We start from the raw sequence: 14,040 nt of genomic DNA, 5'->3' as shown, positions 1-14,040 counted from the left end.
CAAACACGCACACTCCGCAGGGTGTGGGGAAATTCCACCCCAGCAGCGGTCTGTCACTGTTCACGACTTTATGAGTCAGAGATGGACTAGGAAAGTCGGTACGCTCTCCACGTGGTGTTAGCTGGGCCTGAGGGACAGAGTGCAGGGCCCCGGCCAGCCTTGCTCTTGTGTAGGCACACTTGGACTATCAGTTGAACAGCCTCTTCTCTGAATGACTACTTCCACATAGTCTCTCACTGTTCTGTAGGTTAGTCTGAGCTGCCAACAGGGCAAAGAGGGAAACTGCCAAGTCTTACGAGGACCCAGGCTGGGAAGCTCAGTACCACCTTCGAGTCCACTAGTGTAAGGACGTAACGTATGCTGACACACACGCATGAGGACACCACGGTAAGACCCGTTATTCTGTAGGACAACCTACACTTAAAAAGAAAAGGACACTTAGCAAGTTACCCTCAGAGCCGGGGGGGGGGGGGGGGTGACAAAGGCTGTGAGCAGAGGCAAAGCTGTTTCTCTGTTTTGGGGGAAAGACTGAGTTTTTCTACACAAAGTAGGCTGGCCTCTAATTTACAGCCATTGCCTGCCTCTGCCTCCCGAGTGTTGGGTTTATAGGCATGGACCACCTCATCCTCTGTGGGCATGTTTAGAAAGAAATGTAGTCATTTATAGCCATAGCACCCTTAATGAGCCGGCTCTTGCAAGCTAAGCAGGATTGAGCTTAATCAGCAACTGCATGGGAGACATGAATTACTAGCTGAAGAGAGTTAAGGATTAAAAATACATCTTTTGTTGTCTTCTTGAGATACAGTCTATACAGCCAACCAGGCCCCAAGCTCATCATGCAGTATAAGCTGGCCTGCAGCTGTGATTCTCTTGTTCAGCCTCCTGAGTGCCAGGATTACCATGCCTTGTTTAAAGGTTTTTCTTGGCTGGGTTTTTAATTCCAACACTCAGGAGGCAGAGGCAGGAGGAGCTCTGAGTTTAGGCCCAGCCTGATCTACCCTGTATTAACAAAAATGTTTTTTTTCTTTTCATGAAGAATATAGGAGCTTGCCAGCTGGTGGTGGCGCAAGCCTTTAATCCCAGCACGTGGGAGGCAGAGGCAGGTGGATCTCTGTGAGTTTGAGGCCAGCCTGATCTACAGAATGAGTTCCATCTAGAACAGGTTCCAAAGCTACACAGAGAAACCCTGTCTTGAAAAACAAAAACAAACAAACAAAAAAACAACAATCAAACAAAGAACCAGAAAAGGACTTATAGGAGCTGGCTGAGGAGGAGGGGAGTTGAGATGAAGAGAGAGCCACTGTCCTGGGGGGACAGGGCTGCGGTAGGCTGCTCATGCCCTAGCCAAGAGCTCCACAGTCACGCACATACAGCCAGCACTAACTGGACTCTAGGTAAATGACAGTGACAACAGCAACAAGAGAGTCCATGAAGCTGGAAGGGAGATGAGGGAACAGGGCACTGGAGGGAGTGGGAGGGAGTGGGAGGTGGATAGGAACAAAACAGACTATATTTTGATTATGACATTTTCAAAGAATAAAAAATATTACCAAATAAGTTTAAAATCACGTATGACAGCTTATCTTTTTGTTTTTGTTGAGACAGGGTCTCACTATCTAGTCCACGATATCCTAGAGCTCCTCAGGAAGACTAGGCTGGCCATGAACTCAGAACTCTCCAATGCAGGGATCAAAGGTGTGTGCCACCACATTCAAGTGTGATCATTAATCTTCGTTGTTAACTTAAATAGATCTACAATTGTCTTGGAAACGCACGTTTGGGTGGTCCTCTAAGGGTGTTCCCCTGCAGTAAACCTTAAACAGTGAAGAGAGATGACCCGCTGTGATGTGGGCAGCGGCTGGGTCCTAGGTGAGGAACAGGAGGAAGGGAAGTGAACACGGTATTCCTTTCCCTGTACCCTGCCTTTGAACACAGTGTGCCCAGCCATCCCATGTTCCCAGGACCATGCAGTACATATGATGGACTGGATCTCTTTAAACTGTAAGGCAAAATAAATGATCCCTTGGATTGTTTTTAGTCAGTTATTTGCTCACAGGGATGAGAAAAGCAGTTACTATACCACGGCAATGAAACCGACATTCCCTCTACTCTTTCCCACACCTTCTCTCTCCACCTGCCCTTCTTTGGCTCCCATCTCTACTTTGTCCCACGAGGACAGAACAGCACCCTTAGCCAGCACGTCCCTGTGTGCACGTGTCTGCTTCTCTCTGGATCTCCCTTTTCCTTTGGAACCTCATCTGTTCCAAACTTCGGATGCCACTATACCCCGAGAATTCTTGAATTTTCATCTCTAGCCTGATGTGGGATTTCCCTCTGTGTGCTGTGAATACCGTTGGTTAATAAAGAGTAGATCTAGGCAGGGAAAACAGAAATTGAATGCTGGGAGGAAGGAGGCAGAGTCAGCGAGAAGCCATGTAGCCCCGCTGGAGACAGACGCCAGAACTTTACCCTGTAAGCCGCAGCCTCGTGGCAATACATAGATTAATACATAGATGGGTTAACTTAAGATATGAGTTAGCCAGAAATATGCTTAAGCTAGTGACCAAACAGTATTGCAAATAATATGGTTTCTATGTGTCTGTGTGATTATTACGGGGTTGAGCAGCCGGGGACAAGCAAGCAGCCTTCCTACTACACCAGCCCACACCTCATCCTCTCCTAAACCCCAGCTCTAAGACAATGCTACTTCTAGACATCTCTGTCCGATGTGTCACACAGAGCCTCACTTCTGCATGCCCTAAACCAACTTGTCAGTACTGGAGAGCCGCTCGCGCCTGAGAACACAGACTGCTTTTGCAGAGGATCTGAGTTCATTTCCCAGCACCATAGACAAGCAGCTCGCAACTGTCCCTAACTCCAGCTCCAGGGGATCCAACGCCCTCTTGTGGCCACTGCTCCCTCCCGTATACATAATTTAAAAAAATAAATAAATCTTTTTTAAAAAAATTAAACCAACTTGACAATGACTTCCTGTCCTCCACAACCCATGACTGTTCTGTGGCCCCTTCTTCAGGCGATGATGTGGCATTAAATCCGGTGAATAAGCCAGAAACCTAGCAATGTTTCCAATACCCTCTCCTTCCTCAAACCTATATCCAGTTAAGTTACAGCTCTGTCTTTGCCTCTCTAGGCCTCCTCTACTTCTTTTTTTAGGTTTCATCTTTGCCACCTACACCTTGACTCTGGAGTTAGTCTGTCTGTCTCTCTCTCTCTCTCTCTCTCTCTCTCTCTCACACACACACACACACACACACACAAACACACACACACACACACACTCCTCAGGTCCATTCTCCACACTAACACTCATCCTCACCATCCCTGGGACCAAAGTTCTATTACATCCCTCAATGTCACAACAGGACTAAGCTCCTCATTCTGGGGCTTGGGTGTGTGACTCGGGTTTCTAGAGTATACTGAGCTGCTGATGCTCTCCACTCTAGGCTTTGAGGAGTAACTTGGGGAGCCTTTTCTGACACTTTCCTAGACACCCCCTAAACCTGTGCACCCCCTCTCTTAAAATCTTCCAGAATGTAGCAATGGCTACAGTTACTTGCTTCTCCCACTATCCTAGAGGTTCCTTCAACACAGGGACTTTTTGTTACAATGGTTCTTCAGTGTTCAGCTAATATGGTGGGGAGATGAACGAATGACGGGGGATGGGACTCAGTGGCTGTAAGCATCAAAGAGAAGCTGCCCGGTAGGGACAGTGTGTTCTAAGATCTGTAGCTCAAGTGGGGATCGCTACCTTCCTTCACTATTCTGACTGAAGGGAATGAAACACCATCAGCAATAAGGGTCAGCATCTGAGGTACCACCTTTGACTACCCAAGGCTCCTTTTTCACTCATGACTAAGATGACTATATTTTATAAAGGGTCTGGTAACAACACAAATTAAGACAAGGGCCCACTCATATACTGGCCCACATTCTGTCTGTAATCCCAGGGTCTTCAGAGACAATCTATAATTTTATTTTCTTCATTGGAAAAAAAAACGTAAGTGTCTGTTATAGAACAAATATCAATTAAGAAAGATAATTATGGAGCTGGGCATAGCCGCTCACATCAGTAATCCTAGCACTTGGAGCACTGAGGCAGGAGGCTTGCTGAGAGTTCCAGGCCAGCCTGAGTGTACATGTGGGGAGACATTATGAAGAGGTCACCATCTTACAGGAGCTTAGATCTGGGTGGACCATGGGCTGGACTCAGTATTATATAATAGGCTTTGCAATATGATGTAATAAGAACTTTACTTCTAGTACAGGGTGCTTTGGAGCAGAGGCAGACAAATAATTCAACCTGCAACTATCAAGGAAGGTTTCACTAACATGGCAAGGGAGCAAGAACCCTGAATCCAGAAAGAAAAAAAAAGGCCCTTCAGGTAAAAAATTATGTTCTCCAAAGACAGTCTAACCTCTTTATACCATACAGAAAACTCATATTTCATTCCATAGCCTGAAAATTTCTCAGGAGTTGGTCTCCACCTGAAACTCACTGTGTAGCCCAGGCTGGCTCCAAACTCAGAGATCCACCTGCATCTGATTCCTGAGTGATGTGACTAAAAGGCAGGGATTAAACTTTAAGTCTTAATGGGAAGCAGAGTGTGGTGGTACACCCCTGTAATCCCAGTATTTGGAGGGTAGAGTCAGGAGAATCGAGAGTTCAAGGCCCATCTACTGGCCAGCCTAGAACACACAGATTCTCAGGAACATTCATTGGATGCAGTGGATAAATGATCAGAGGCATGAGTAACCGTGTTTATTGGATGGGGGTGCGGCATGGAGCCATGAGAGTACACTATATGGGGGCTCTGGGCACGGGGAGAATTTGGCAGATGGCTGGAAAGGTTGAGAAAGTACCTGGGACTCCTAGTTCATAAAGGGCTGACCTTTGATTTCCTGTAATAGGCAAAGGTCAGCCATCTATTTCAGTAGGGAGGGTTGTGATCAGACCTTAGCTTTCAGCATGGAATATGGGCACTGGAAAACAAGCTGGGGTGTGGGTGGATGTCCCGGGATTATGGATAGAAATAACTTCATCCAAGCAAGAGGTGAAAACCGTAGCCAGGTGTCTGCCTGGTGCCCATTATCCCAACACCTGGGAGGCTGTGGCGGGAGGGTTGGCCTGAATTAACCGGCACTGTGATCTACATGGCAAGTGTCAGGCCAGCCAGGGCTACATAATGGATTCTAAGACAAAAGGGGAGGAGGGCGAAGACAGGCAGACAGAACAACACGCCAAGCAGACAGTAGGTGTTTCTGTGCCAAAGCTGCACGGAGCTGGAGATGAACAGGATCCCACTGAAGTTTTTGAGGGAGGTGACAGTGGCTGGATGCGCAATGAGGAACTAACTCTAAGAGTGCACAGAAACCGTTTTAGATTTGGTGATGTTGGGTCTTAAGTGCCTGGGGAACAGCTTTCTCTGAATCCCCAAGAATTGTGCCTCCACGACCCACTCCTCCTACCCTTCTCTCCTCTTTCCTGTAGTGGTTATCCCAAGTCCGGAAGGCTCCCTACAACTCAGCGGGGGTGGGGGCACCACGCCAGCAGGCACCACATTCTGGAAGACACAGGGTTCAGGCTTGGTGGGTCTGGCTGTGGCCACTCCAGGGGGCGGCTCCCTGACAGGAAGACAGGCGGGCAGGCCTGCCGGCTGGGCACACACAAGAACTTCCTGCGCTGCAGCAGGTGCCCAGGCCAGCTGCTCCAACCCTTCAGGCTCAGATCAACAGGATGGGCCAGCCCAAGCGGAAGGAAGCCTGCAGGGAGGGACACTCCTGCAGACAGAAGCAGGGGCACCGGGTGGAGGGAGGCAGGAAGAGCTGCCTGGGTTGCTGAGCTGGCGCTCCTCCAGCGGATTCAGAGCAGGCAGTGACAGGAGGCCATTCAGTCATCTTCCCCCACCCCCATCCAGGGCCTCTCTGGCCCACGGTATTATCATTACTCTTGTTGATGGCTGAATTTAGGTATACCAGAAGGAACCATGGGATAGTGGTAGAGTTGGAGGTCTCTAAAACAATTCCCTCCCTTGCCCATCCTGGGGTGACGGGGACAGCATGAGCTCTTTCAGTCGTGCGGGCTGATAAAGCCTGCAGGGGGACAGTGACTTTTGTCTCTAGACCCGCCTGTCCAAGGGAGAAGATAGAAATCTCCAGCTTGCTTTAAGCCCCGTTATCACTGCCTCTGGCTCCAGCAGCTGCTGTAAACCCGCACAAACGGTCAAGGGGGGTGGGGCAACGGGGCGCCAAAGAGGAGTCTAGAGCTCCGGGACCAGGAGGCCACATACCCCGCCCCGGCTACTGCGCTGCTCGCGGGCGGCTTCCAAACCCGGGAGTGGTGGAGCGGGCAGGGACCCAGCCAGGAATCCCACCTTCGGGCCCTCTCTCCTCGCCCCATCCCCGCAAGCGGTTTCCTGGCAGGGCGGAGGCGGGGGCGGGGGTCCACCTGGGAGACAGTTCGCACGGGCACTGTGTTTTAAACTGACTACACCAAGATCAAACTCGGTTCTGCCACCAAGCGCTCGGGTCTAGGGCTCCGGGCCAAGCCACCGGCCCCGTGTACGGTCCGGGCTTCCCGCAGTCCCCACACCGGCGCCCAGGAGGAAGGACGGGAGGGACGCGCAGAGGCGGGCCCTGCTGCCGGTTGTCTGTGCTGCAGATGGGAGGGCGAGCCAGCGCCCGCCGCCGGGGCGTGGGCGGCGAGTGCGAGCAGGTGTCTGCTCCGTGACAGGGCTCCCCGCCGCCGCTGCCGCGCCCTGGTCCCCCCCGTCCTCGCGGCTAAGAGCGACAAATCCCGGCAAAGGCTCGGAGATGCCGCCGGCTCGGTGGTCCAGCCAGAGTACCGCGCTGGCAGAGGAAACCTCCAGGCTCGGCCCCGCGCTCGCGGCCTCCGCCTCCCTCCCATGCTCTCTCGCTCGGGGTCCCGCCCACTCCCTGGCGGGGCCCGGACGCCGCGGGCGCCAAGGGGGACGGGGTGGAGCGGGCTTCCCTCCCCTCCCCTCTCCTCCCCCTCCCCTCCCTACCCCACCCCCCACGTGGGTCCGGCTCTCTGCAAAGCCTGGACGCCGCCCGCCACCGCGCCCGCTCTCGGCTCTGCCCCCGCCGGCGGCACCGCCCCCGGGCACGTATGGGCGGGGACGGGAGGATTGGGAGACGAGGGGTGGGCGCGGGGCGTCCCGGAGTCAGGTGGTCCCCGGAGTTTCCCCGGGGCAGGACCGAGGGAACACGGCGCCTCGGCTTGTGTACACGCTCCACTGACAGAGCTTCTTGCAGCCGGGCAGCCGCTGATCACGCGTGGCCCCGCCAGCCCATTGGCCGAAGCCTCACACACCTTTGCCGCTGATTGGCCAGCGCCAGGCCCCGCCCCCTCCCCCGCCCCGCAGCGCGGGGCAGGCAGAGCGGCTACCTGAATGGGGAGGGGGGCAGACGGCGCGGAGCGCGGCGGCGTAGACGTCTAGTGTCTCCAGCGCGCCCGTCTGTGGCTCCTCAGCCAGCACAGCCAGGCTCAGCGAGAGGCACAGCTCGCACTCTGCGGCCACCCGGGCAGCCCGACCATGCTCAACTTCGGCGCTTCTCTCCAGCAGGCTTCGGTAAGTCACCTGGGGATGCTGGTCCTTCCCAGCCGGGGCACGAAGCCCGAGTCCCCTCCAGCAACCACGCCTGACGAGGACCCAGGCTGCAGCGGGGGTCCTGCAGGGATTCCCTGCCTGCAGGCTGGGGCAATCATCGAGGGCGTGTGCAGAGGAGGGGTCTGCCCTAAGAGGAAGTCCGGGACCCGCACCAGGAGACAGCGATCATGTCCCTAGGTGTCCAGCAGACAAGGGGGAGCGCGTCTCGGGGAGACCCGAGGAGGAGAGTGAGCAGGAAAGGGGGGCTGCCTCCCTGGAAGCGCGGTTACGCTGGAGGGGGCGCCCTGCACCTGGCACTGGCGGGAGATGCCCCTGACTGCACCAGGAGCGCGACCCGCGGTGGCAAGGACTGCTCAAGAGCTGTCTGCCCGAGAGGCGGGCGCCTGCTCGTCGGGGAGGGAGGAGAGGGGGTGCTGCCAGGTGGGGACCACACGGCTGGGGTCGCCCGGCGCTGGGGGGGAATGGATGGCGCGCGGGCTCTCGGGGCGCCGGGGGGGGCGCACCCCCGCAGACGTCGGGAGGGGACTCCCATCCCCGGAGGCAGGTGGCCGCCGATGGATTACTCTCGGCGGGGAGGGGGGGCAGGGCCCTGCTTTGGAGCCCGACAGCTGGGCGGGGGAGCGGGGACCGCGAGACGCGGGGGCCGCGTGTCGAGGCGGGGAGCCCGTGCCCGTGGGCGCCCGCACGTCTGGGAGCCTGCAGAGAGGCGGCGTGCGAGGGGTCCGGGGCTGCCGGAAGCAGCAGCGAGGGGGCGCCTGGCGCCTGCGGGATACGCGGGTGGGTCGAGGTCCCGCGGGCCGAGTGGGCGGAGCGCCCCAGGCTCGGAGCGGTCGTTCCCGGGAGGAGGGCGGCGGTCGTGCTTCCGCGGGGACCCGGCTCCTCCTCCCGCAGCCGAGGCGGAGGCCCGGGCATGGGCGGCGAGAGGGTGCACCCGGGGAGCTCCTCGTCCCCGAGTGACCCAGCCCCGGCCTCCGCCAGGGGCGGGAGCGAGGCCCGGCCCTGCTGTCGGTTCCTAAGGGAACCGCGGCTCGGGGAGGGGGCAGTGGGAAGGGGCGGGCGCCTCCGGAGCCGACACCGCCCAGCCCTCGCGCCGCCCGGTGCGCACTGGCGAGCGGTTGGCGGCGGCGCCCGCGGCCCCTCCCCGGGCGGGCGGGCGGGCAAGCGGGGGCGGGGGCCCAGCTCAGGAAGTAGGGGAAAGGTGACGGCGCGGCAATTCCCAGTTCACGTTTCCTGCGCCGGCCGGAGCAGCCGCTGATCACGCTTTGTTCACATGCCTCGGCCCCCTCCTCCTCCTCGCGCCCCCGCCCACCCGGGGCCGCCCAGCCAATCCGGGCACGGGCCGCAGGCCGGCTGGCCAATGGCAGGGGCGGGGCGCGGGGACGTGCGCGCGGCGGGCAGGCTTCCCGGTGACTCACCCGCCAGCCTCATTGAGGTTAGGGCGGCCCCATCCGTTGGTCCCCGCCAGCGAGGATCTCCCCCGCCGGCCTCCCGCGCCCCGCCCCCGCCAGGCTTCCCTTTCCTGCCTCGCACCGGCTCTTTGCCCCCCTCCCAGCTTCCCTTCCCGGCGCACATTCTTCACCCCTGCCTGCCTGCCTTTTTTCCACCCCTTTCTTTGCGTCGGTGCCTAGAGGCTTTACACTTAGGCTTCGCATGGCAGCTTACATAAAGGCGCGAACGATTATGCAATGACATTGTTAGTAATAGTCGAAGAACAATGTCTGTTTCCCCCACACCCTCAATAGGAAGATAGACTTATGGGTTGTTTTTTGTTTTGGGGGGGAGGTTGGTTTTTGTTTTTTTTTTGTTTTTTTTTAAAGATTTGAGACTATCTTTACAATTTTTATTTATTAGTTTTGCTCTGTCTTTTTGAGTGAGTCTGGCCCTGAACTTGCTATATGGCCCAAGTTGGCCTTGAACTCTTGTTCTGTGCCCCCCCCCTCCAGTTTAGAAGAATTTTCATAATTTTTGCAGCCTCTGCATTGATCAGAAGGATTTGAAAGTTCTTTTTAAAAGGAAAATAGAGATGGTAGGTGTTTCTTTTGAAATGCAGCTCAAGGAACTCTTAGTGGAGTTGCACAAACAAACTCTTACCAAGGCGTGTTTTAAATAAATTAAAACCAACTTGTGCACTCTGAGGAGTTTGGTTTGGGTTTGTTTTGCAAATTCTAAGCACATAGATTTTTATGCCTATCTGGTCCCGTTGTGTTGCATAGATCCAGTAAAGTAATAGAGATGGAGAGATTGAAACTTGCCCAAAATAAGCCTGGGTTTTTCCCGCCTTGGATTGTCTTGTGTTTTGTTTTTGAGGTGCAGCTTCTCACCCCTCTGCCTCCACAGTCCGGAGATTACACACATAGTTTACCATGCCTGGCTAGATCCTCCCTCCCCCCCCCCCCCCCCCCCCCCCCCCCGTTTATTTTACTTTACTGTTTGTAATGAAGTTACCAGTTTCAGATAACTGGATGTAACGGTTTAACTTGGGAGTAGTTTGCTTTAAGTCAAATTGCACTTTAGGACCAACCAACCCTGGTCTTGGTTCCCTTGCCTACGGTAAGGTGGCATCCTTTAACGTCAAAGAGTGTTTTGAAAATAAAAAGTTTGTACATCTCTGTCACCTGAGTAACTGGAATGCTGATGAAGTTTAACGTTGGTTTGTACAGGAGGAGAAGATGGAGCTGATGTCTGAGAAGCTGAGGGAGAGCGTGTACCCCTGGAACAAGACGGAGAAGAGTGACTTCGAGGCTGTGGAGGCGCTTGTGTCTATGAGCTGCGACTGGAAGCATGGTTTCAAGAAATTCCTTGAGGCCAGGCCTGTCACTCCAGTGTCTGACACCTCAGAGGAGGAGAGCTTGCTGCCAGGGACACCCGACCTTCACACGATCCCGGCGTTTGTGAGTGTTCTTAAGTGGGTGTAAATTGCAGCATTTTTTAGTGTTCACATAAAGGAATTCTTAATTTCTCACGGTGTTGCTGGTGTTTCTCTTTGTAGTGTCTGACTCCGCCTTACAGCCCCTCTGACTTTGAACCCTCTCAAGTGTCAACTCTGATGGCACCAGCGCCATCTACTGGCCACTTCAAATCATTCTCCGATGCCCCCAAAGCTCTCCTTGCTGCTCCCCCCAAAGAGGAAGATAAGAGTCCTGTGGCGGCCCCTCCCCTCCCTAAGGCTCAGGCAACCAGTGTCATCCGGCACACCGCTGATGCCCAGCTCTGTACCCACCACTCCTGCCCTGTGAAAGCAGCTAGCATCCTCAGCCATCAGGACAGTTCTTTCCGGAGAAGAACCCACCTAAACACTGAGGCTTCACGAAAGAACATACCCTGCGCAGCCGTGCCACCAAACAGATCCAAATGTGAGCCAAACGCACCGGCAGAGGGTGCCGAGAAGGCAGGTGCCGCGCCCTGTGGCTTGGTTGTGCCATCCTCGGAGACAGTCATTTGTCCGTCTCAGCCGGCTCCTGCGTCCCCATTGCAGAAGTCCGTGTTGGTCCCCTCACCCACCGTGTCCACTGCGGGCGTGCCACCTCTGCCCGTCATCTGCCAGATGGTTCCCCTTCCTGCAAACAACTCTCTGGTGACCACAGTTGTCCCCAGCACTCCAGCCAGCCAGCCACCAGCTGTCTGCCCCCCTGTGTTGTTCATGGGCACCCAGGTGCCCAAGGGCACTGTCATGTTCGTCGTTCCCCAGCCTGTTGTGCAAAGCCCAAAACCTACGGTGGTAAGCCCCAATGGCACCAGACTGTCTCCCATCGCCCCTGCACCCGGATTCTCTCCTTCGGCAGCAAGAGTCACTCCGCAGATGGATTCGTCCAGAGTGAGGAGTCACGTCTGTAGCCATCCCGGCTGCGGCAAGACCTACTTTAAAAGTTCCCACCTGAAGGCCCACGTGAGAACACACACAGGTACTGCACACGTGTGTGTTGTCTTAGAGATGAGTGCGCACGTGGGGTTTGTCCACAATCACAAGTACAGGGGCTGGAGAGATGGCTCAGAGGTTAAGAGCACTGCCTGTTCTTCCAGAGGTCCTGAGTTCAATTCCCAGCAACCACAAGGTGGCTCACAACCATGTATAATGAGACCTGATGCTCTCTTCTGGTCTGGTGGCATACATGCAGGCAGAACACTGTATACATAATAAAAAAAAAAATCACAATCACAAGTACAAACGAGTGCATTGAAGGGTTTGCTTTGCGTATGGTCAAGTATCTTTAAATTTGTTAAATTTGTCCCTGGGCCCCGTGGTGCACTTGGGGAGGAGGCAGAAGCAGTAGCACACATCTGGGGATGTGTGATCATCTCCGGCTGCCAAGTGCTGGGACTTAAGACATATGTCCGCACGCCATGTACAACTAGCATATACTTCAGTAATTTGTAAAGTGGCTAGCTTTCAGTTTTAAATGATGTCTCCACGTACAGCTCTAGATGTGGTAGAGTGTTCAGTCTAGAGGTTCTTCGTAGGGGTAGTAACCGTCTGGCTGTCTTTGTTTCAGGGGAGAAGCCTTTCAGCTGCAGCTGGAAAGGGTGTGAGAGGAGGTTTGCTCGCTCTGATGAACTGTCCAGACACCGGCGGACCCACACGGGCGAGAAGAAATTTGCCTGTCCTATGTGCGATCGTCGGTTCATGAGGAGTGACCATTTGACCAAGCACGCCCGGCGCCACCTGTCCGCCAAGAAGCTCCCAAACTGGCAGATGGAGGTGAGCAAGTTGAGTGACGTCGCTCTGCCTCCGACCCCTGCCTCTGCACAGTGACAGGCTGGGGGATGAAGAACCAGAACTTACTTTGGTCAGTCAGGAGCCAGCGGTGGTGTCGAGAAGCTTCTGCGAGTCTGTGGTCCTCCAGCAGGGGCCAAAGCAGAAGCCCCTGGCCTGAGGGAAAGCCAGCCTGGGTCAGATGGCCAGTGCTTCAGCCACAGGCAGGTCACAGAAGGGCAGGATTCATTTCTTACACAGAGACGAGAAAGCTTTTTCTCCTTGGAATAGCGTTGAAGGTTTCAGATGAGGTCAGCACAGATCTTGAATCATGTCCACATTGGTACTTAGTTCTTGCAGTTTATACTTGAGGCCAGCTTGGCCGTGTGGCTCTTCTAAAGCATTGGATTCAAGAATCTAGAGGCTGGAAGTTGCGGTACAGAGATGGAGCTGGGGAATGAGCTTGTGTTCCGCAGAGATGCCATCTTCTCCTAGAGTTATCTTGCTTATTGTTCCTCATCCTTCCAGTCACCTCCATGGATGTAGTTATTATTAAGTATATCTGAAACTGTCATTTCCCCACTATTTTTGGTATTTAAAGTTGAACAGCTGTACATTGTTAAGGGGGGGGGGTCAGAGTTGGAACCCTCATTAATTTAATTGCTTGGAAGCACAGCTAAAAAAATTTTTTTTCGTGCATTTTTTATTTTGAAAGTTTTACCAGCATTTAGGCATTTTACTCTACTTTAGGTTTTAGTTTGCCTGCAGTTTCTCGTGTAGATTTGGAGATTGTGTACCAGTGTGTTTTCTGTGGACTTAAGGAAGACTCGTTGCACTTTGTTTAGGAAAAAAACCTGAAGATGAAAGTATGTATTGATAAGAAGGGATGTCGAATCTGAGATAACTCCTGAGAAAGATGGCTTTATGTCATCATAAAGGACGCTTACGTCAAAGATACACTGCGTGCTTTTTCAAATTAGGAAGTTAACAGCCGTTTTAGTTTTAGTTTTTCAGGCTGTGGGATAGATAGGTAGAAGAACTGTCATTAGAACATTCACTTCCACTTGAAACGATGTCCACGACGCAGTTGTGCTCTCAACCAGTGTTTGGGCGCCCTTGGAGCGCACCGAGACTTTGTCACGTGTGGTCACACTGCAGTTCTGGGGGTGCTCTCCCACCGAGCTGCGTCCCAGCCTAGAACAGTGAGTTCTGTTAACAGTATTTCTGTTCTGGTGTAGAGTGGATAATTCACTTGGTAGTAAAGGTAAATTGTTCAAAATCTATAGTGAAAAACTGTTACTATACCTCCTATTTAAACTGTTTTCTGTATCTTGGGTGTAGGTTTCTGACATGCAAACTTGAACCCTTGAAAAAAATTTTTCTTAAAAAATGATGAATCATGAGTTCCAATTTGCACAATATTTTTTGTTGTACTTTATACCTTGTTTACAATAAAGAGTTTCCTTTGGTATAAACAGTGGTTTGTTGATTTGTTAAAACTCTACTCTCTATCTCATCTTGACATGGACCTCCTTCACATTGGAACCTGAGGCCAGGATTCTTTGCTGAGATGATAGGTGAGCCAGACGGTTAAAGAAATGACTTTTGGGCATTTGGTTGTTTTTGAGATGGCCCTCCAGCCTCTGCCTCCCTCATGCTAGGGTTTGAAGTGTGAACCACCACACAGTTCACGTTTTAGTT

General features: G+C 53.6%; 1 protein-coding gene across 1 annotated transcript; it reads left to right on the top strand.

Moving 5' to 3' along the window:
* Positions 1-7,412: 7,412 nt before the first annotated feature.
* Klf10 (Kruppel like factor 10) lies at positions 7,413-13,814 on the top strand. Its single transcript, XM_038342454.2, has 4 exons — positions 7,413-7,610; positions 10,310-10,540; positions 10,639-11,551; positions 12,140-13,814. Exons 1-4 carry the CDS (start codon positions 7,575-7,577, stop codon positions 12,397-12,399), a joined length of 1,440 nt encoding a protein of 479 aa, XP_038198382.1. The 5' UTR covers positions 7,413-7,574; the 3' UTR covers positions 12,400-13,814.
* Positions 13,815-14,040: the final 226 nt, after the last annotated feature.

This window comes from Arvicola amphibius, chromosome 9 (assembly GCF_903992535.2).
Source record: "Arvicola amphibius chromosome 9, mArvAmp1.2, whole genome shotgun sequence".
Lineage (NCBI taxonomy): Eukaryota > Metazoa > Chordata > Mammalia > Rodentia > Cricetidae > Arvicola > Arvicola amphibius.
The sequence above is the reverse complement of the archived record's forward strand: the minus strand, read 5'-3'. Positions and strand labels throughout refer to the sequence as shown.

Bases quoted from the DNA above. Each gene is read 5' to 3' on its own strand.
- Klf10 (XM_038342454.2), top strand. From the start codon at position 7,575: ATGCTCAACTTCGGCGCTTCTCTCCAGCAGGCTTCG. The intron at 7,611-10,309 runs GTAAGTCACCTG...TGGTTTGTACAG, and splicing joins CTTCTCTCCAGCAGGCTTCG to GAGGAGAAGATGGAGCTGAT. The intron at 10,541-10,638 runs GTGAGTGTTCTT...TTCTCTTTGTAG, and splicing joins TTCACACGATCCCGGCGTTT to TGTCTGACTCCGCCTTACAG.